Source organism: Vigna umbellata, chromosome 2 (assembly GCF_029865625.1).
Source record: "Vigna umbellata cultivar VRB3 chromosome 2, Vumbellata_1.0, whole genome shotgun sequence".
NCBI classification, from domain to species: Eukaryota; Viridiplantae; Streptophyta; class Magnoliopsida; order Fabales; family Fabaceae; genus Vigna; species Vigna umbellata.
The window spans coordinates 44,252,131-44,273,920 of NC_142166.1; the positions used below are offsets into that span (position 1 = coordinate 44,252,131).

General features: G+C 29.2%; 1 protein-coding gene and 1 pseudogene across 3 annotated transcripts; one reads left to right on the forward strand and one right to left on the reverse strand.

Moving 5' to 3' along the window:
• Positions 1–7,290: 7,290 nt before the first annotated feature.
• LOC148204086 (farnesyl pyrophosphate synthase 1-like) lies at positions 7,291–9,102 on the reverse strand (annotated as a pseudogene).
• Positions 9,103–15,438: 6,336 nt separating this feature from the next.
• On the forward strand, positions 15,439–21,223 carry LOC124841986 (inositol-tetrakisphosphate 1-kinase 3). Of its 3 annotated transcripts, none has more exons than XM_047318371.2 (11): positions 15,439–15,883; positions 16,398–16,479; positions 16,652–16,684; positions 18,708–18,828; positions 18,956–19,048; positions 19,285–19,404; positions 19,507–19,683; positions 20,168–20,223; positions 20,308–20,392; positions 20,686–20,815; positions 20,899–21,223. In XM_047318371.2, exons 1-10 carry the CDS (start codon positions 15,687–15,689, stop codon positions 20,772–20,774), a joined length of 1,053 nt encoding a protein of 350 aa, XP_047174327.1. In that variant the 5' UTR covers positions 15,439–15,686; the 3' UTR covers positions 20,775–20,815; positions 20,899–21,223. The 3 variants fall into 3 exon arrangements, with proteins under 3 accessions (XP_047174327.1, XP_087963113.1, XP_087963114.1); XM_088106987.1 differs by lacking the exon at positions 15,439–15,883 and adding an exon at positions 16,889–17,004 and having other exon boundaries at positions 16,410–16,479; XM_088106988.1 differs by lacking the exons at positions 15,439–15,883; positions 16,398–16,479; positions 16,652–16,684 and adding an exon at positions 17,105–17,129.
• Positions 21,224–21,790: the final 567 nt, after the last annotated feature.

A 21,790-nucleotide genomic window follows, 5' to 3' on the forward strand; every position in this document is an offset into this window, starting at 1 on the left:
TAAAGAGGTGCATCTAAACCTTTTGGTTTATCCTAAAACTAGTGAAGCATGAGGCCTTTAAAAAATTAAGAGCACTTGAGCAATTTCTCATTGGGTTAAAACAAGTTGAGTGTAATATATTTAATGACATGTCAGGTCTAGTTGGGAAGCTTTATACTATATTGTAAAGTTTCTTTTGTAATGAATAAGTTAAAGTTTTGAAAATTCTACATTTTGAAAGTTTTTTAGTGCTGGAAGATATTTTTTTTTTTTGCAAACAAAAATATCTCTAGTTATAGTTAATTATTTAAATTAGTCAAATCATTTTAATTTAGATTTGTTAAGTGTGATTTAACTATTTGGTTTGATTCAATATTTCTTGGATTGTACAACCACTATGCATATCCTGTATTCTTTACCATCATACTTTTTAAATGGGGTTATTTGTTTAACTAGAGGCTAATAATGTATTCTCTTACCCGATTCACATATGATCTCTTCAATTCAATTTCCTTTTTCTTTACAAATTTAACACATATGCATGGTTACAAGTTAACTTCAAAATCATGATCAAACATAATTTTTCACACATCATACGTGATATTAGAAAATAGTATAAAAAAACACAGGTGTATGCGTTTTTTTATATATATAATAAAATACCAACAATTATGATGAAATTGTTTGATTGAAAAAAAAAAATAGCATGACTAGCAAATAAAAGCATTTTATTTCATTTACTGTATTGTAGAAAGTTAAAGTAGGAAAAAAATATACTTATAATGTATTGAATATAAATTATTGTTATGCATCAGTTGTAGATTCTTTTTAAAAAACTCTATGATGTTTTGAATAATTTGTGGTATATGTACGAGAAGCAAAATGAAAGAAGATGTATGATCTCATAACATAATATTATTAAAATAAACCATTTCATTATAAATATTAAGAGAACAGTTTATCCAAGATATATTTTATATCATTATTATAGTCCAACAGATAAAACTACAATAATATAAATCACGTATATTTCAAGATACTATGCTATGTTTCTATAATGTATTGAATATAAACTATTGTTACGTATCAGTTATAGATTCTTTTAAAAATATTCTATGAATAATTTGTGCAATATGTATAAGAAGTAAAATGAAATCAAGTATAGTATTTCACTTTAATAGCATAATATTACCAAAATAAAATATTTTATTATAGATATTCAAAAAATAGTTTATTAAAAGTATATTTTATATCAGTATAGTAGTCTAACAAATAAAATTACAATAATATAAAACATGTACATTTTAAGATACTATGTTATAATTATATTCTAAAATTATACTTAACCTTATACAATATTGTTCCATCACTCATATAGTTAGTTTCTCACTCACAAAAGATATCTATATACCTACATTTTCATCTGTTCATATTAATAAAGTTATCATTATAAAGAGAATAAGATAACACAACAATCACAAAACATACAACATGGTGAGCTATAAATGAAAAAAGGAATAACATATATCTACAATACAATGATTCATTTAACTGCCACACAAAAGCATACATGCAATCAAACTCTTTATAATTAATTTATTTGAATATGTGTCATTTAGTCAAACTAATGAAGTCATGTACTTATGATGATAAAAACATTATTTTACCAAACTGTTATACTAAGATGATACACACAAGGTTAATCTTTATCATAGTCATAAAAATTTTGGGGTCGTCCTTGACAGAACTTCCTGTCACTCTCACCACCTAATTATTTATCTACATAAGTATGACGAGTATAAATGATTAGTAGAGTTCAGGATAGCTACACAAAATGAAACAGTACTCACGTCAAGGAACACCATAGGGAAACACATATTCAAAGGGATTTCCTCTCTGGAAATGTCCTATAATTCCTTCATCTACACCTTTGTTCCAATTTACAAACCAAATGCATCATTAAGAAAATAAATAATTTTAAAGACTCGTGAAAAACAACTCATAAAAGATGCAGAATATATTGGTGTCAAGAGAAAATCAAAGGCACGACCAACGCTAGCTATCTAGGGGCTTGACACCCAGCAAGCCACACTTGTGCTCAAAGAGAAAAGCCCATGCAACACCTCTAGATGAAATTAAAGATTTGTGTTTAACGGTAGGGTGGTGCCCAACAGTACAAAGTTAGTGAGCTAACTGACTTTGGTTTTGACCAGCAAAGCACAAGCTCGCTTAGAAAAAACTAAGTCAAAAGGTCATTGTCAAAGCGTAGCCCAACAACACAACCTGGTGTCCAATGGTCTGGAACGAAAATGCTTCCAAAATTGAGTTTTGAACTAGTGTCCAACGCCACTAATTTCGCCTAATGTCATGAAAAATACCAAACACTACATGAGAAAACTCTAAGTTGTTCAATTGACCAATTGACTATAAGTGACACATCTACTTAATTGAATCTTATATAAAATAGTCTTTATTTGGTATCAATTAAGTCAATTATTCAATTTAGAATATTCACATCCAATTTCTATATCAAACCACATTTAATCATATTCCCAACAACACACAAAACACTTATATTCACAACAAATCACCAATTCTATAATAAATAACATAGATTTAGTAGCAGATTATATATCATATTTATCACATCATCAACATGCAATGTAAATATCATCATAGAAGCATAATCACAACAATATACTAGCTTCCCTTATCTCTTAAACAACTTTAATATCTCCAAAAACACCATAACTCATTTATCTTTACAAAATGTTTTATCTACACATAGAAACATCATAAGAACAACCAAACTATATCATTATGATCATTAACCAACAAAGACTTATATTAAAGACTTAAACAACAAGGACAACCAAAAAAGGAATGCATGCAAGGACAAAACAGATTAGATAGAGAGAAAAGGGGCAAAAAATTAATTTATGGAAATGAATAAATTGATTGATCCAAATTGAAGAGCTTGTTGTGAGAAACACTTATGTTATCTTTATTCTTCAAACAGACAAACTGAAAAAGAAAACTTCTAATAGTCAGAAAAATCTAAAAAAAAGTGATTTATAAAGAAATGATCTGTTTTAAAAATAATAAGGTTCATTTATAACCTAACTATTTATAATAAATCATTTTAATGTTAAAACAATTGAATTTCACTCCTTTTTAATGTAATGTGAATTCTAAAATACCATTTTATAAGTATTTACAAGATGAATGGTAGAGAATAAGAGTAAAAAAAACACATCAAATTTCACTACTTTCAGAGGATGTTTTATCCTTTATTTCCTTCCTCTGTCATTTCAACCAGCAAAGACAACTAAAAGAAGTGATTAGTAATTTATCTTTTCAAAAACACATATAATAAAACAATAGGCTAAATGCACTATAACTTATTTCAAGTTAACTAACAAATATTTCATTTGATTAGTTTAATCCTATCTTATTTGTTTGCTTTAAATTTAGTGAAAAACATAAAATAATTTATCTAACTGTGATTAGTTGATCCTAATTTCTTATGACGTGTGTGGTTATCCAGTATACCTTTCGAAAAGCATTATAAGAAAGGTAACATAAAAATATTAGCAAATACAATTATTTTAATTTCAGTGGCTCACAGGAAACAGAAGCGAACAAAATTTGGAATGTGAAAATTGCTTTTTCTTTAATTAGTGAATTAGTGTTTGCATAAAGAAGGACAAAGTTCTTTAATGTCTTGTTGATTTACCTTGATTTGGAAGGACTTATACTTAAGCTTTACTCACATGAACAACAACTCATACTTTTCATGCATCTAGCTGCCCACTTTTCCACTTTCTCAATATTTCATTGGTTAAGCCTCTTAGTAATTATTCACTATATGTCCTATTATGTTAAACGTGCTTATCCACATATCCCAACGTATAAACCACAATAAATACAAATAGATTATCACTTTTCTTAAAATAACTTTCGCATTGCCTTTCAAATATAAAACTATCACGTTACTTTAATATATTTTTCTATTCATGCATACAACTAGTACGGAATTATGTTTTGGAAGTTAAGGGTAAGTTTAATCTCTCATCCATTCATATATATATATATATATATATAATAAAAAAACATTATGTATCGATTATTTAAAATTTTTTGGATTAAAAAAATATCTCACAAATTTGGAATTAAAAATAGTAGGATTAAATATTTTTTTATCTATGAACTTTAACATAAAATTAAAATGAAATTTTAATTAATTTCGGTCTCTAAACATTAAAATAAATAAATATATATTTTTTAATCTAATTATATTAAATTTTTTACATGTCAAATGTCAGTTTAAAAATATATTTTATATATAAAACAAAAATAATGTAGTTAGATTAAAATGATTATATTTATTAATTTTTAAAATTTTAAATTTCAATTTTATGTTAAAATTTTACTGATTAAAAAAATATTTAATTCAAAATAATATTTTAATTTTTTATGTAAAATGTTCATAGTTGACTGCTGTAAAATATTATCGACATAAAACGAATATGTATATCTTTATCTATATTTCTATATCTCTATGTATAGAATTCAAATATATTTATTATAATCAATCAAACACTTGTGATCCACGTGATTTGGTAATTAAAGATTAAAATTTAATGTTTGATTCCCTTTACTATTGCTTTTTGTTTTAGTTTAAGAGATTTATCTTCAACGAATCTGAATTTAAATATGACGAAGATATCAAAATATTCTATATCAAATATTGAAGGTTAGTAAGGCTTAATGTCAAAATAAACTTGTTATTAAATTTCATTGGATTCAGAATAAATTTGTTAGTCTTCGAACGTTTTCAATATTATTTTTCTTACAATTTTATTAAAAAATTATATTTAAATTATTTTAATATGATAATAATCCTTATTTATTCTTTTGACACCAATACGAGAGGACCAAATTGCAATTTTAAATTAACCAAACATCTCGCAAGACCAGATTCGCTCAACAAATCTTTGTACCCATATTTGCGTATATCTTTGTCTCAGTTTTTCTTTCTATTTTTAATTTATTTCTATATTATAATATATAGTTTGTAGCTTAAAGGATCTGCCAACTGTACAAATATGAGTGTTTATCCTTTATATTATATAATAATTACCTTTTTAATATTTAAGTTATGTTCGTCGACTGTTTTAGATGGCCGTAGTCCTTGAGCTTGAGCTTTGAGAACAAATTCTTCTCATAAAATTTATGATTTTAAGGCAGCTTTATGCAATTGTCAATCACTTTTATTCGTCAAAATTAATAAATAATAATGTCAAAACTTAGGTTATTTTTTATTAGTCTACTAAACAAACAACAAAAATTTGGATGTCGGGTCATTTTTTTACGACCGTGATGGCCATTGAAAAACACTATAACTTTGTGTGTGTCCATACATAAAAAAATAAATAATAAAAAAAATCTCTTTTTGTTTCATTTTTATAATAGGCACTTAGTTCCAAACTGTGTGCTATCAATATTTAAAAAAAAATCTATTTAGTGGTACCATTATTTTTGTGTGGAAGTTTTGCAAATCTTTTGTAATCAATGAAAGAAACTATAACTAAAATAATTGACAACAATGTTTATGTCACTACAAAAATGTACAATTTTACCGGGGGTTATTTTTTTAGTTTCCGGCGGTTTTAACCCCCGGAAAGTACGTTACCCGCGGTTAGCAAAACCCATGGGAAAAGCAGCGTCGCTAAATAATTACCGGCGGTTTTTTGAAAAACCGCCGGAATTAACGGGGGTTTTCGAAAACCGCCGGTATTAGCGGGGGTTTTCCGAAAACCGCCGGTATTAGCGGGGGTTTTTCGAAAACCGCCGGTATTAGCGGGGGTTTTCCGAAAACCGCCGGTATTAGCGAGGGTTTTCCGAAAACCGCCGGTAATTGTGAGGGTTTCCCAAAACCGCCGGTAATTACTGAGTTTACATAGTTGGGTTTCCAAAACCTCCAGAAATATAAATAATATTTTTTATTATTCAAATTATTTGATTATCATAAATAAACTAAAATTAAATAATATGAAACCAAAATAAAATGTAAACATTAAATATATACCAAAATATTATTATATAAATTATAAATATTAGAAATACAATTAATGTTTCCTAAAAATTAAAATAAACATGTTATGAATAATAATCATCAGTTTTGTACTTCTTCATCGTCTTGATCGTCTTCATCATTTGATACTTCTTCATCATCTTCATTATTTGATACTTCTTCATCATTTGATACTTCTTCATCGTCTTCATCATTTGATACTTTTTTATCGTCTTTATTTGAAACACTTCTTTTTCAAATACCTATAATATAAAACAATAATTATTGATAATATATTAAAAAAATTATTAAATTATTGATAATTGAAAAATATTAAAATATGATATATTAGAAACTACATAACCAACTTAGAAAACATGTCATAACACTTTCAATATTAATTCAAATTAAGATACATTCATTAATAATAATAGGAAGTGAAGTGTCAACATTTTCCAAGGTGAAATGAAAAAAGAGTAAAAACCGAGTTTTTGAATCCTGGATAAATTAAAAAATATATTTGAAACAAAGTTAAATAGCCATAAATTTTCAGTAACAGAAACATTATCATACACTTAATTTAAGGCCAAAATTGAAAATCATAAATACATATGCTTTTACAACAAGTCTGCATTATGGAGAGACAGAAATATTAGAACAATATTAGTGGTAAAAGAAGGTAATAGGACTTGACAAAAGACTTTATTGAGAAAAGAATAACAAAAGACTAACTCACATTTAATAAAAATAAATAAATTTTTGAAGCTATTCTTGGAATAATTTTATCCATATTTCAAATTTAGTATTAAACTAATACGTGCATAATTAAAATTTTAATACTGCACATAAGTAATGATATCAGTCACTTCTTAACATTTTAATACGTGCATAATTAAATGTGAATCACACTTTTAAAGACTGAACGAACAATTTAATCAAACAAAAACTAAAAGAAGTCTGTTATGGCATATTGTAGTTTGATGATTTAGAATTGTGAGAAATAATATTTTGTTTATGGCTCATAAAACTAACCGAAGATCAAAGAAAGATTGTAGCTATCATATTGTTCTTAATTACAACAAAACAGTGATTATCATTCTCTGTTGTTCTATCATACATTAAAACAGGTTGCCATAGTAAAGAAGATTCAAGGTTTTTATTTACTATCCAAGAATGAGGAATTTTCAAAATCAAACAGATTATAATTTTGCAGACTATGAGACTGGGTGATATAATTAATAAGTAAAGCATTTGTAAAACAATACAGTAGGAAGTAAAAGTTTCTCATAGCTCTTTCTCTCATACTCCTCAAATTATTAATGAGGTAGATGTAGATGAAGTTCAAACCTTAAGATTAAGCTCGTTATACAGGGCCTTTACTTTAGCAACATTTTCTGGATCTGCACTCCCATAGTTGTCCTGCAAACCGCAAAAATTAGTGATTTAGTGCAGTGTTATCACAGGATAAATGCGGGATATATTAAGATGATCACTTACGTATAGAACTTTCTTTTGTTGCTCATTGGTAAGCTTCAAAGCTTTCGCAACTAACCAAGAGCATTTAAAATTTTTAATATTTGTACCTATCTGTACCTATCTGGTCCCATTAATTATCCAGGATTCTCACCTTTCCAATAGTATCAGGATCCCCAAAGCAATCCAAATAATCATCCTAAAATTAGAGGGGGAAGGGGAAGGGAAAAGATACGTCAAAATACGGTTTTTTATGAAATATTTTAAGCTGATAGTGAAAGTATACACTAGACAGACATCATTCTAGAGTCTAAATGGTCTTAAGAGAAGCGATCAAAACTATACTAGCAAAGTATTACCGGTACTTGAAAGTAGGTTCCCATCTCAACAAGAATGTTCTTCACATCAACATGGTTTTCCAGATTCTCACCCGCCATGAGCAATGCACATGTAACCTGTGTAAGAAGGAACTAGGAAAAGGCAGCAGTTATCTCTCTTCTAGTGTCAGCTTCCAGTCAGGTTTTACGGAATACACTTGATTGCACTCTATAGAAAGGACGTGATTTACTCTCTAGCAGAAGAATTTATACTTTTTTTTCTTATAGTTGTTTTAGTCACATTTACATATGATACATGATTTCATGTTTGTCAAAAAAGTGGTTAAGCAATGATAATTTCTCTCCAATTGTTCTCCTTGTTTTCCCGTACTCACAGAGTTAATGTGTATTTGGACAGGTCTTTTCTTCCTTGCAGTGTGGTAATTAGATCTATCATCTATCCTGAAGCAGTCTGGAACTCAACCTAAAGGAAAAAAGCAAGATGGTCACATTTTAGTATATTGATTAGAATAGTCCCATATAACTTAAACTTTGACATTTGTACTACCTCATTAAACAAATCAAGAAGATCTACTTAATATAGCTTTCCCCTGAAATGGTTCTTAAGAATGCGTGGAATATGGTTTCTTAGTAAAACTCCATCATTTGCTGCAATTATCCCAATCTACACGATGCAATAACTAGAGATTAATAAATTATCAGTGATAATTACCTAATCAAAACAAGATGCCATCATCACAGTAAACTCTGAAACCATTAGAAGTTGTTTAATCATTTAAACAAGAAAAGCAAAAGCTTTCAACTGTCATATTGTAAAGTGGAAATTACAGGCTTCTTTTGATAGAGGCTTGAGTTCTGAAATAAAATCATCATCAACACCAGCTGCTACTTTCTCTGACTTGTCTTTCACAAGGCGCTTGATCACATCACGATGAACTGTTGGAAATTCATATGAACGTAAATGATTTACAACAAACAAAATGAGAAACATTAACAAATAATTTCTTAATGATTTGCATTAAACATCATCATCTTAAATCAAGTAAAATACCTTCATGTAGGTCTCCACATCGGTTGCCAGCCTGTCCAGATCGAGGTCGATGGAGGGAGATGGTCGGTCCTCGAGCCACGTCACCTGCGAGACCAGGTAAGGTTTCGTGCGCACCACACTGTTCACTCAGAACCTTTCCTGGCCCTTACAGATGAGGAAAAAGCGGTCATCCATGAGGCTCTCATGCTTTATGACTTCGCCGACACAGTCAACGGCGGTAGTTCCGAAGACGGCATCCGTGTAGATGACGCCGAAGCGGAGGTTTGTTTGGAGGAGTGTGTGCATCATGATGCAGTAGGGGAACTCGAAGATCTGCAAGGGGGGATGGCGCCGGGGAAGAGCACCAGAGGGAGAGGGAAGAGAGGAAGCTCGACGACGTCATCGGAGTTGGGGGAGTTTGTATGGTGCTTCTCGGAGAAGGAAGAGGAGCAGCGGAGAATGGAATTAAGCTTCAGGCAGCGGTGGCGGAGAGGTGCAGCGAAATGAAAATTGTGATTTGGGAGAAAATGAAGGCATAAGGAAAAAGAAGATAGTGGTTTGGGAAAAAAAAAGCAGAAAGAATGAAGGCGCAAAAACATTATTTTAAAAATTAAAAATTATAAATGTTACGGGCGGTTTCTTTTAAACCGTCGGAAATTTTCCGAGGTTTTGAAAACCGCCGGAAAAAAACCTCTCCTAAAATTAAAAATTTTTGTAGTGTGTGTAATATTTTTCAAGTAAACTAATAATAGTCTCGTTATCAATGATTTTTGTTTCTTTTATCTTTTGAGTGTTCTGAGAAGGAAGGATATTACTTGTAACTTATCTTGAACTATATTGAATTTCACTTAAATATGAAAAATAATAATATCGAGTTGAATATCACTTAAATGCTAATATAATGATTATTATTTTCACTGTCCATTATTGTTTAAGCGTTAATATGAATGCTTAAATGAGAATATGGATAGTATCAAACAATAAATAATCTCGTTTTCATGTTTTTTTTATAATAGACTGTTTAATAAAAACCAATTAGAGATAATTAATTAAGTTCTCATGACAATTCTATAATTTTCTAAGTCTCTCTTTCATTCTTTTAAACAGCTACACTTGACTATTTAAAAAAAATCAATAATTTTCAAAAAAATATTAAAAATGGAAACTTTCTAAACAAAGAAGTTCCGTGAGTTTCAACTTTCAATTTTCTAATTTTTTTATGCTATAATTTATGCATGAATAAAAATCTGTTGATTAATTGTTGGATGAATTTGTCCCTAGTTATCAATAGATCGTTCCTACATATTTTGAGACAATTATTCCAAAACACTTTTTACCATGCAAAAATAATCTTCATCGAGTAGTTAACCCTTAAAAAATCTCTTCACTATCTTAATCATATATAATGCATTTCTTACTAAGTTATTATTGCGTTTTGTTCAAGTGATTTGATGCATGCACAGAGAAATTCAAAGAACAAAGAATACACAATTTAACTAACTTTCTGAAATCAACTAATTTTGGTGCAGAACATTCCGTTACGGATAAATATATGCTTATGCTCGTGTTTTATTTGGATAAAGAATAATGGAATATCTTGTATGAGAATGGAAAAAAAGGGTTACTCTCCGTTAATATATATCATTATTTTGACTTTTTAAATAAGGTGATATAATTGAATTTTCAACTAATTAAAATATAAAAAATCATACTCACAATTTTACAAATTTTGCCAACATTTATAAATATTTGGTTGAGAATGAACTGAAGTCATATATAATTTTTGTTTTAATTTCTTAGTAATTGGGTCAAAAAGTATATAAAAAATTTTAAAATTTTTGTTATTGTTTTGATTATTTTATTTGAGTAAGGAGATTTGCTTTTGGTAGCTTCTCTTTGTTCTCTAACAATTGAAGTTGAAAGATGCACAATTTTTTTAAATTTTTATTATTATTTTAATTATTTTATCTGAGGATATTTGACTTATACATCCTTATGTGTTTCGATTTTTAAATAACATTGCAACAAAATTCAAAATTTGTTTTTTTAATTATTTTATTTGATTGGAATGATTTGGTTTTGATTTTTATTATAACCTAAACTTAAAATGTTGTTTAGGGTTATTTTTAACAAAAATTTAAAAGATGTTATTGTTTTCTATCTTCCTCCAATATTATAGTTTTCTATGAACATTATTTTGTCAACATCCTTAACTCTTTTTATTGTCAAACACTACCATGTTGTTACCACTCGTCTATTCTTCCATTCTCTTTTCTTTCTCTCCTTTTACATTTCAACTTCGCAACTATTCTTCCATTCTCTTTTCTTTCTCTCCTTTTACATTTCAACTTCGTAACTTTTACTTTGCTTCCGTTTTGAAATAGTAAGGAAAAGTTTCACTCAAGTTTTTTTTTTTATTCTAATTTATTATTTGAAACACTAATATAACTATTTTTTGTTTTTTTTTTCCGATTCAAACTTGTTTTGTGCTCCTATGTTCATGAAATTTTATAATTTTTTATAAATATGTTTTTATTATTTTTTTTTGTATATTTATGTTAAAGTACGTTTTATGTTTAATGTATTTTTTTTGAAGGATAATTTTTGTATCTAAATTCTGATTTATTCTAAGTATAATAAAATATAATGTGTTATTTCTATGTTGCTTATATGGTATTTTACATAAGTTTAAGAAATTAAAAAAAAGGCCTACATTAAGCTTTGTTTATAATTGAAGAATAAAGTGGTAATTGATTTTAGTTCTAGAAAAACCGAAACTTAATATATTTTTTTATTTAAAATATTTATTAATTTTAATGGTATGAAAATCAATGTCAGATACCTTTAAAATTAAATATCTTCTTTGAAATCATAAAGAATTTAGATTTACTTTACTATTTGAACCAAAACTTAATCTACATTTCTTTTATATTTTTTATTTATTTATTTGGTTCTAAACAAACGAAAGCATAATAAGAATTTTTATGCTTCGGTTGATAATCAAAATCAATTTTTTTTTTTACTTGATACGGATATGTTTGAATTATAAAACCAAAGTTTAATTTTTAAACTAATCGCTGTCAAAACTATTATATATATATATATATATATATATATATATATATATATATATATATATACTAATAATCATGTATTGTATTGTGTATATTTTTCTAATTATAATTGAGCTTTTTCCTTTTTTTTTCACATGTATTAGAGTTTATTTTCTTATCTATTATTATTTGTAGTATAACAATTTTTATATAATCCGTTAGTTAAAAATTTGTAGATATAATATCTATTAATTCCATGGCAATTTGTAACTGAATAGTAATATGAAAAACATATGCACTATCAAAATATTCTGGCAGTTGACATTCCAATGTGCTTAGTGCTATCTATGCTCATGGATTCCTTGAAAGGAGTATGCATTATTTATTTATTCGAGTCCTCCTCTACAGTGAAGAAACAAATATTTTAGTATTGTTTTATGTTAATTTTTATTCATTTTAAGTATTAATTGATCACTATTTGATAACACAAACATTTTATTTTTATTATAATAGTTCTGAATGAAAATAATGTGTTTTTTATTATTAAAATATATTAAAAGTTTTAGAACTAACGATGTTAAGTTCAACACTACAATGTTGTTCTGGCGACTTGATGCAATAGGTCACATGATACAAAAAAATGGTCTGATATATGTATGCATGAATTAGTCAAATGAATATATATGGAGTTGACTTATGTATAAAATGATTTGAATTGAGAAAGAATAAGTGAATATACATAATGTTATATATTATCTTAATACTTGAAATAATATTGTGATTAATTATGGTTACGATATTAACTTTTATTAATTATACTTGTTTTAATGATAGTCTAAATCACACAAATTAAAATTTAAAACGATGAGAACTCCAAAGAGATCTTTGCATGTATAATTAAAGATTTTTGTGTATTAAATTACGAATTATGTATAATTTATTATTATTCATAGAGTTCTTCACTCTGAGAATGTATGTTAATATAATAGTTTTTTTATATCGATAATGTATAATTATATGAATAATATATGTATAATTTATATTATATATTATGACCAATATTGTTTGAAATTAGTTTTTCTTTTTATATTGTGTTACTGTTATTGTACTTCATACAAGTAAAATGATATTATAAATATTGATGAGACTTCTAAATATCAAAAAAAATGTTATCTATTTTATTCCTTTATATGTATTTTAGAAATTTAAATTTTTTATATAAAAAAGTACACAAGCACACACACTAACATTAGCCTTTTTGTCTAATTTGAAGATAATTATTTGGATAAATTTTAATTATTAATTAAACTCATTAATTATATAATCCTTCTTTATTTATACTCTGTTTACGATTAATTATCTAATCCTTCTTCGTTTAAGTTTTGAATTTCTTTATGTTATCATAATATATTGTAGGTGATAAGTTCACTGTGTAAAACAATGGCATAATAAAACATGTTTTTAGATTAAGTGGATACAATATCCTTTGATTTATATCATCCAGTTTTATTTTCACTTATTTTTCTATTTTCTAAAATCTTTTATATTTTTTTATCACTACTGGTAATATATTGTTATATTTTTTAGCATTGATTAGATTAACCTAAAATTGTTAATAACTTGCCATAATTAAAAACGTAACACGTCACTATTAAGTAATGACATTAATAACACAACACATCAATATAAATAACGGTCTACCTAGACATACGCATGTTATGTATTTAGTTATTGACTGTACATGCAATAAAGAAGATTATTTTAATATAATTAAAATCCACAATAAATAAATATTTTAAGTATATAATCACACCATATTTAAAACTAATAATTATTTTAACATAGCAAATGGGATCGTTTTTGTTTGAAATGAATTTGCTCCTCTCGTTGGTCTACTCGTTTACGTGTACCGTTTACGAATATTAAAAGTTATAAACTGAAGTTAATATTTTAAAATGTTTCAAATAGAAAAAAAAAAATCAAGGGTTAAATATATTAGGACCAAATTGAACACAATAGGAAAATAATTTATTTTGGTCTTTAAAATTATTCTATTATATTTAATAGTAAAGGTAATATTTTAAAATGTTACAAATAGAAAAAAAAATCAAGAGCTGAATATATTAGGAACAAATGGAACACACATTAGGGAAATGATTTATTTTAGTATTTAAAATTATTCTATTATATTTAATAGTCTCATATTATTTTAAAAAAAAGTCAGATTAAATATTTTTATTTTTTTTACTATTTAAAACATATATAAAATCGTGATAAAGTTTAAAACTAAATAATATCTTACATATATAATAATTAGTTTTAATAGTGTCATTTGAGAGACGACATAAATATTTTACGGGTGCCAATCATAAATGATACGTAAACTTATAAATATAGATATGACTTCAATCTTTCTTTCATGATACGTAAATTTAAACTGGTCACACCACCTTTGATCTCAATTGAAGAATGGAATAGAATATTATAAAAGAAAAACTTACGTATCTTTTATTTTCTTATTATATTTAAAATTTGTTTAATAATATGCAATACATTAAATAAGATATATAACAATGACATTGAACTTTAAATTAGAGATAACATCGTGAATTAAGTTGTATGAACTGACTCATCTTTCTAGTTCAGATAAGTCTGTGTTGCGTAACTTATCTGGTCAAAGTACGTAAGACCAATTTCTCTAATTCCGTTACTTATATATATTTTTTAAAAATCTTTTTGGTATTTATAATGGTTTGTCTTTTGTTAGGTGTAGGTTTTTTTGCGATATAAATATTATTAACGCTAAACTTTGCGGATTGGGTAGCAAACTACAGACAGCATATCACATATCGGTCCTGATTAAGCTTTAATTTGTTTTATTAGTTATTACATATATAAAATATTTTAAAATCAATACAATAACATTTTACAACACTATAAAATCTTATTAAACACGTTGTTTTATTCATTTATTTATCAAGTGCTTTAAATTAAATAAAAAATGTATGACTTTACTTTATGGGATTGAATTTAAAGTGGTCGGTGCATGGGAACGTGGGAATGCTTATATATTTAACGGAGCCACATTTTTAATATTTCGAATCAATGTTAAATTGAAAATATATAAAACTAAGAATTAAATAAAATTGTAAAGCGAAGTCTTTGAAACAAGTTTTCTTGTTGTTTTTTTAAAATTAAAAACAAAATCAGAGTTATTTAAAATTCTCAAGACAAAGAAGATAATTAAACTATTAAATTACAAGAAAGGAGAGAGAAATTAAAAAAAAAATATATAAACTAGGGATAAAGTGCAACATAAATTCTCACTCACTCGTAACCCGAAGCAACAGTGAATCCAAACAGAGCAGCGTGATTCTAACGCGTGGAATGATGGAAATTGAATTCATCATCGTGAGTACTATCTTCAGTTTTCTACAGCTCAGCATAACACAAAGCAATCTCTCTATAAATACCCCTTCTGCGGTCCCTCTTCTATCCATTCACTCTCACTCTTTCGTTACCTTCGTTTCATTCATTTCCCGTAACACCCTTCCTCTCTTGAATTCCAAATCTCCCTTCTTCTTCTCCACCAACCATTTCCCCCTTTTTTTCGCTTCCCTCCTCTTCCAACCACTCCAACAAATACCGATTTCGCTTCTCTCTCTCTCTTTCTCTCTTTCTTCCTCTTCATTCTCTTCGAAATTAAGCTTAGATAGGGTTAGGTTTTCGGTGAAAATATGAGGTTGAGGGAGAACGACGACGGTGGTGAGAAAGAGGAAGTGGTGGAGAATGATGTCACCCTGGCCCAAAATCAATGGTGTCCGGTGGTCAATGCGGGGTTTTCGTCGCCCAAGAGACTGGTTGTGGTTGGTTATGCTCTTACTACTAAAAAGATTAAGAGCTTTTTACAGCCTAAGCTTGAAGGTTTAGCTAGGTAAACAGAAAGCCATAACGGTTAATTCATTCATCATCGTGTCTTGTTGCGATTTAATTGATTGCGTTTAAAGAAAAACGAATTATTAACTGGAATAAATCGTTTCTTCGTCGGATAACTGCCTTTATGTGAATTCAAACCAGAGAATTCTTCGTGAAAGGTTATTTTCAATTTTCAATTAAATGAGGTTCTTCCCACGCGCGTCGTTTTCGTTAGGCTGGCGAGAAAGCGAACCGAAAATATGTGATCCTTGGAGAATCTGTTGCAAATGGGAAGATATTTTACCAATTTTGTTGTTTTTACGGAAACTACATCAATCGTTGTTCTTTCTGAAAAACTTGTCTGAGAGCCTCCTCTCAAATTCTGAATACATGGATCGTACTTGTACCTTTTTTGTTTTCTTGTGTCAATCCCGTTTTGTGGTTCAATAATGTTGTCCTTTTACCTTCAAAACATGACCGTGTTGTGGTACTCGGTTTGTTACTGATTTCAATTTGTACGGACTTTCGTGCAGGAACAAGGGAATACTATTCGTGGCTATTGACCATAATAGGCCCCTTTCAGATCAAGGTCCTTTTGATATTGTCTTGCATAAGGTTATGATTTCCTCCTGTGAATTTCCTCGTTATCTTTCTCAAATTATTTCTGTACTGCTTGTTATCCACTGGTAACTCATAAAAGATTCAATGTATTTATGTCAATGCTCAAATGATACCTGTTCGGTTTATCTGTGGCTGATTTTTCCATTTTGTTTCTTGGAAAATGCAGTTATCAGGGAAAGAGTGGCGCCAGGTTCTTGAGGTTTGTCCCCACCCACCAGCCACCCCCTTTTTAGCGCGTGTTTCTGCTCTTTTCTGTTGTGCTAATTAATCCAATCATAATAGTTATGGTTGCTTCTTGTGTTGTTTCTTTATACATTTGATGCTAAGTGGGATGTAAAAAGAAAACGATGAAAGGCTGGTCAACGACTAGCTTTTTTAACTTGCTATCTGGCATAATTTGCAGAGTGATTCTTCCTATCTCTCGTTATGAATCATGAACCAGTAGTTGAGGTGGAGGCCTCAAGGTTCCTGCAAGTGAGGGTGTCGCTACTTTCATGGACATCTAACTGTTTTTGTCAGGTTTTACATAGCAAATAAATTTCAACAGATTTTTCCTTTTTGAATCCCATTAACTAGGTTTCATTTTTTCTGGATGCTCTAAGATGGACTTCCAGTTGGTTAAAAGAGAGAAAGTAAATTATTAGGTCCGTTCTTAATTTCTTATATTGCAATTATCAGCGCTGCTGTGTTAGTGTTTTCTATGCTTCTAAACGGGAATTAGGAGTCATAATGACCTAAATTTGAAGGTTAACGGCTCTAAGATTTCTGATCAGGGGACCTAAATTGTGCTGTCTGTCTCATTAACAGTAATTGCAGCCCGGCCTATGATAATACTTGTTGGTTGTACTGTACATAAGCGTGTGTCTGACAATGTCTGCCGTAAGCTCCAAAATATTGTCCGCGAGTCTACAAGTAATTGTACGAATTTATAGGAAGTCTTGAATCTGATTCAAAAAAACTGCAATCTTATACTTTATACTGTAATAATAGCTGCTCTTCATATTTTAAGATGGAACTTTCAGATAATACCTAAAATATTGGAAAGTCCTATATAACCGACTGATAAATGAAAGAGTTTTGCATTTTCTTTACAAATTTACTGATTAGTCGCATTTAGATATCATATCATTTTACTCAAGCCCGACTTTATACTGTAATAATAGCGCTCTTCATATTTTAAGATGGAACTTTCAGATAAAACCTAAAATATTGGAAAGTCCTGTATAACCGACTGATAAATGAAAGAGTTTTGCATTTTCTTTACAAATTTACTGATTAGTCGCATTCAGATATCATATCATTTTACTCAAGCCCGACTTTCTGGGTGTTATGTTTTCTATTTTGGTACAATATCATCAATGTTGAAAATTCCACCCATAGTTTTTTGAGTATTTGTGAAACTGACTTAATGGTACTTTCCTCCTGTAATCTTTTATATGATGAGATGTCAAATAAACCCAGTCTCTGCTTTTATTTCCTTGAACACAAATATATTGTATGAGCTGTTGCATTCCTACAATATTCATACTTCTTACGATGTCTTCTATATTTAATGTATAATTTTTAAATTTTTATAATAAAATTATATGATGGAGTTATTGTTCATGCTTTAAAAGTATAACATTTTTCGTTCTGAGAGGAGGTATTTCTTTATGCTTTGGACATGTGTGAAGTGTAGGTGTTCAACCTCACAGAAATAAAGTATCTCCAGAAATGAAAGAGAACAAAATAATAGTCTGGTAGTGTCTTTAAGGAAAGATGTGAATGCAAGTTCTTTTTATATAGCCTGGGTAAATGGTTGTTGTAGAAATTGAGGCAGATTATCGTGTAGTCTTCTACCTAATTTGTTGAATTCGCTATTTCTTGATTGTCGTTAAGCTTACACATTTCTATTAATGAGACTTGAATGAAGATTCCCTATATGTTCTCTGAATTGAATAGTCTTGGACGTTGCATTCCAGAATTTGTTGTAGTGTATTCTGAAGGGAACATTAGCGTTCCTTGTTTATTGTGAGGAGAAACTGTGAACTGAACTAAGGTTTCTTTTGGATGAACACATATTCTTAAGGAGAAAAATAATGTTGAACTGCTGTTTGGCTATTTAATTCACAGCCAATTCTACGTACTTATTTTTACAAAATGTATAGAACTAGTGTCCTCCAGATGTTTTCTATTCTACGTAAATGTTTTTCTTAATTTTTATACTTCTGGATATATTTCAGGATTATAGGCAGTCACATCCTGAGGTTACAGTTCTGGACCCTCCAGATGCCATACAACACTTACGCAACCGTCAGTATATGCTTCAGGCTGTAGCAGATATGAACCTTTGTGATTCCTATGGTATTTTTTTTTTTGTCTCCACCTTGATTATGAATTGTGGCTCTATGGAATTACTATTCAGTGATGCTGTATGTTCAGCCATGTTGAGTTATTAGTAGGTATTGAGTTTTCCAATATCATCATGCAGGCATCGTGGGTGTTCCTCGGCAATTAGTTATCAAGAGAGAGGCATGCGCTATTCCAGAGTTGGTCAACCAAGCTGGCTTGACTTTACCCCTTGGTATGTATATGTTGGTTTTTCAACTACTTTTAGATGCTGCAGTTATGCGATTTCTCAGAGCATGGACGCATGGACATTTATTGTTACGAGGGTTGTGTTTTTGAGGCAAAGTCATTAGAACTTATGAAAATAGGCATGGTAATCCCATCTATTTTTGTGTCTGATCCTAGTACTTAATTTTGTATTCCTTAATTTGAACTTTCTTTCTTATGTTTGCAACTTCAAAATCATTTTAGTTGCAAAGCCACTAGTTGCCGATGGAAGTGCAAAGTCACATGAATTATCCCTTGCTTATGAGAAGTTTTCCCTTCAAAAACTTGAACCTCCTCTTGTTCTTCAGGAATTTGTCAATCATGGTAAGCAATTTTATATATTGTATCTATTTTTTACCCTTAAATGTTCAATTACAAATCATTATGATAAAGTTAACGAGAAATGCCACTTCATTGTTTGTGTAGGGGGTGTTCTCTTCAAGGTTTATATAGTTGGTGATGCTATAAAGGTAGTAAGGCGGTTTTCATTACCTGATGTTAGCAAGTGGGAACTCTCCAAAGATGCTGGGATATATAATTTTCCAAGGGTTTCGTGTGCTGCAGCTTCGGCAGATGATGCAGATCTGGATCCTACTGTCGCTGGTAATTATCATGTCTTGTATAAAAACTTTCTATAGAACTTTACTTCTTAAAAACAAACAGGCCTTCACAATTCTCCCTCCCCTGTAAGGGAAAAAACCAGGCCTTGTCTTATTCATTCGCAAACGTAAGAGAAACCACTTCCTGGTTGGTTCTCATCTGTTGATAATGTCCCTTCTTTAAAAACATTTTTGGTTTGGTGTGATAATTCTCTATAATTTTATGGTTATCTATTTCAAACAAAATTCTATTTCATAATCTGTTTGACTATAATAAAACTTTTGTCCGGCCTATGATATGGGTAGGGTGGCGATCCAAAGTCAATTAGAAATCTCAGCACATTTACATGTGCGTGGATGAAGGAAGTGTTTGTTTTACGGGTGTGGTCATCCAGAGCTAAAAAGATATATACGCTCGTGCATATTGAAAGTCTTAACGACTAAACTGTATTTTAGTCTTCTGATTTTGTCATTTTCTCTCCTTGCAGAGCTTCCTCCAAGGCCATTACTAGAGAAACTAGCTAAGGAACTTCGATGGCGATTGGTAATTTGCGCATTCTTTTATTTGAAGGTTTCTTGCCTATACAAGGACTACAATAAGGTTTTTTTGTCATTGTTCTTATTCTAGGGTCTTCGTCTATTCAACCTGGATATTATCCGTGAATATGGAACAAGAGATCACTTTTACGTCATCGACATAAATTACTTCCCTGGTAAGAGCATATATATACGTTCGATCTTACTGTTTAAATCATAACCCATTAACAGATATTATACCCAAATGAGATTAATTTCACCTAGTAATAGAAAAGGTGTTGAAAAGAAAAATGCTAAAAGAGGTCACGTACAATAATTTATTTTGATATTTCTTTTTATGTTCATTTTGAATCATTATTCCTTATCGTGTATCTGTACTATTTTCTTACGAAATAGCTAGTCTTAAACTACGTGAGAATACGTGCGTATCCTTTGAAATTATTCAGCGTTTAAATACTTGGTGTTGCAGGATATGGCAAAATGCCTGAGTATGAACACATATTTACTGATTTCCTGTTGAGCCTGGGGCAGGGGAAGTACAAGAAAAGATCAGGCTAAAATAAATCCTTTTAGCCCTTTGATTTATGTCCTCTCACAGCGTAAGCACGTTCGTCTATCGAGTCAGTTTGAAGCTCGGGCTTATCTGTAGGAAAGTATCTTAGAATATTAATAATTTTTGCAGTTTTGCTGTGCCATGGAAGTTCAGGGGAAAATAATTACGAAGAAATGTGTTTGGGAAGATGGACCTGTACAGAACAACTTCTGGTAAACTTGTCTTCCCTTCTAAAGTAAGGAATGTTATGGCTGATGACCGAAGGGATGAATTTGACGGGACCTCAGTGGGTATGACCATAAGTTGACGGATTTCAAATGTACTGACCGTTCTTTGCTGTATATATAGAAGGCCTAAAAATACTTTACAGTAGGGAATCTAGACCAAATTGTAGTTCAAGTACACATCTTTTTTTTATCTTCAAAATTAATGCATGTTGTTCTTTTTTTTTTTATTACAATCCAACAAACGAGCTCCTTCTTTTTCATGTCTACTTAACACCACCAGATGAAGTGTTCCTGCATTTCACATAAATGTTTACATTGGGATAATCAAGATGTGATTCGGTTAAACTTAATTTTAGATGTAATAATAAATAAATGTGTAATAATTTGTTTTTTGAACTTGAATTTATATTTAAACATTACCTTTATATCAATTTATTTTTCAAATTATTATTATTATTTGGTGGAATTTTCAGAAAATGGGGGTTCTCTTTCACTAATGTCATTTTCAATGAACTGTAAACAGATATGGGAGGTAGGGGGCTTCTCGTGAATTAATGTCTCAGATAAAATTATTTTCACCTTTAATAGTTTGACTTATCACCATGTTTATCAATAAATTTTATTAAAATATTTTTATTCAGTTTTCTCTTTACATTTTAAACTAAAACTTAATTTTTATCATACAAATTACAAAAATTCTAATTTAATTTTTAAGCTTCCATAACTTTTTAAATATTTATACTCCTTAAAAATATATTATGATTTTTATAAACCATTTATTTATATTATTTTAT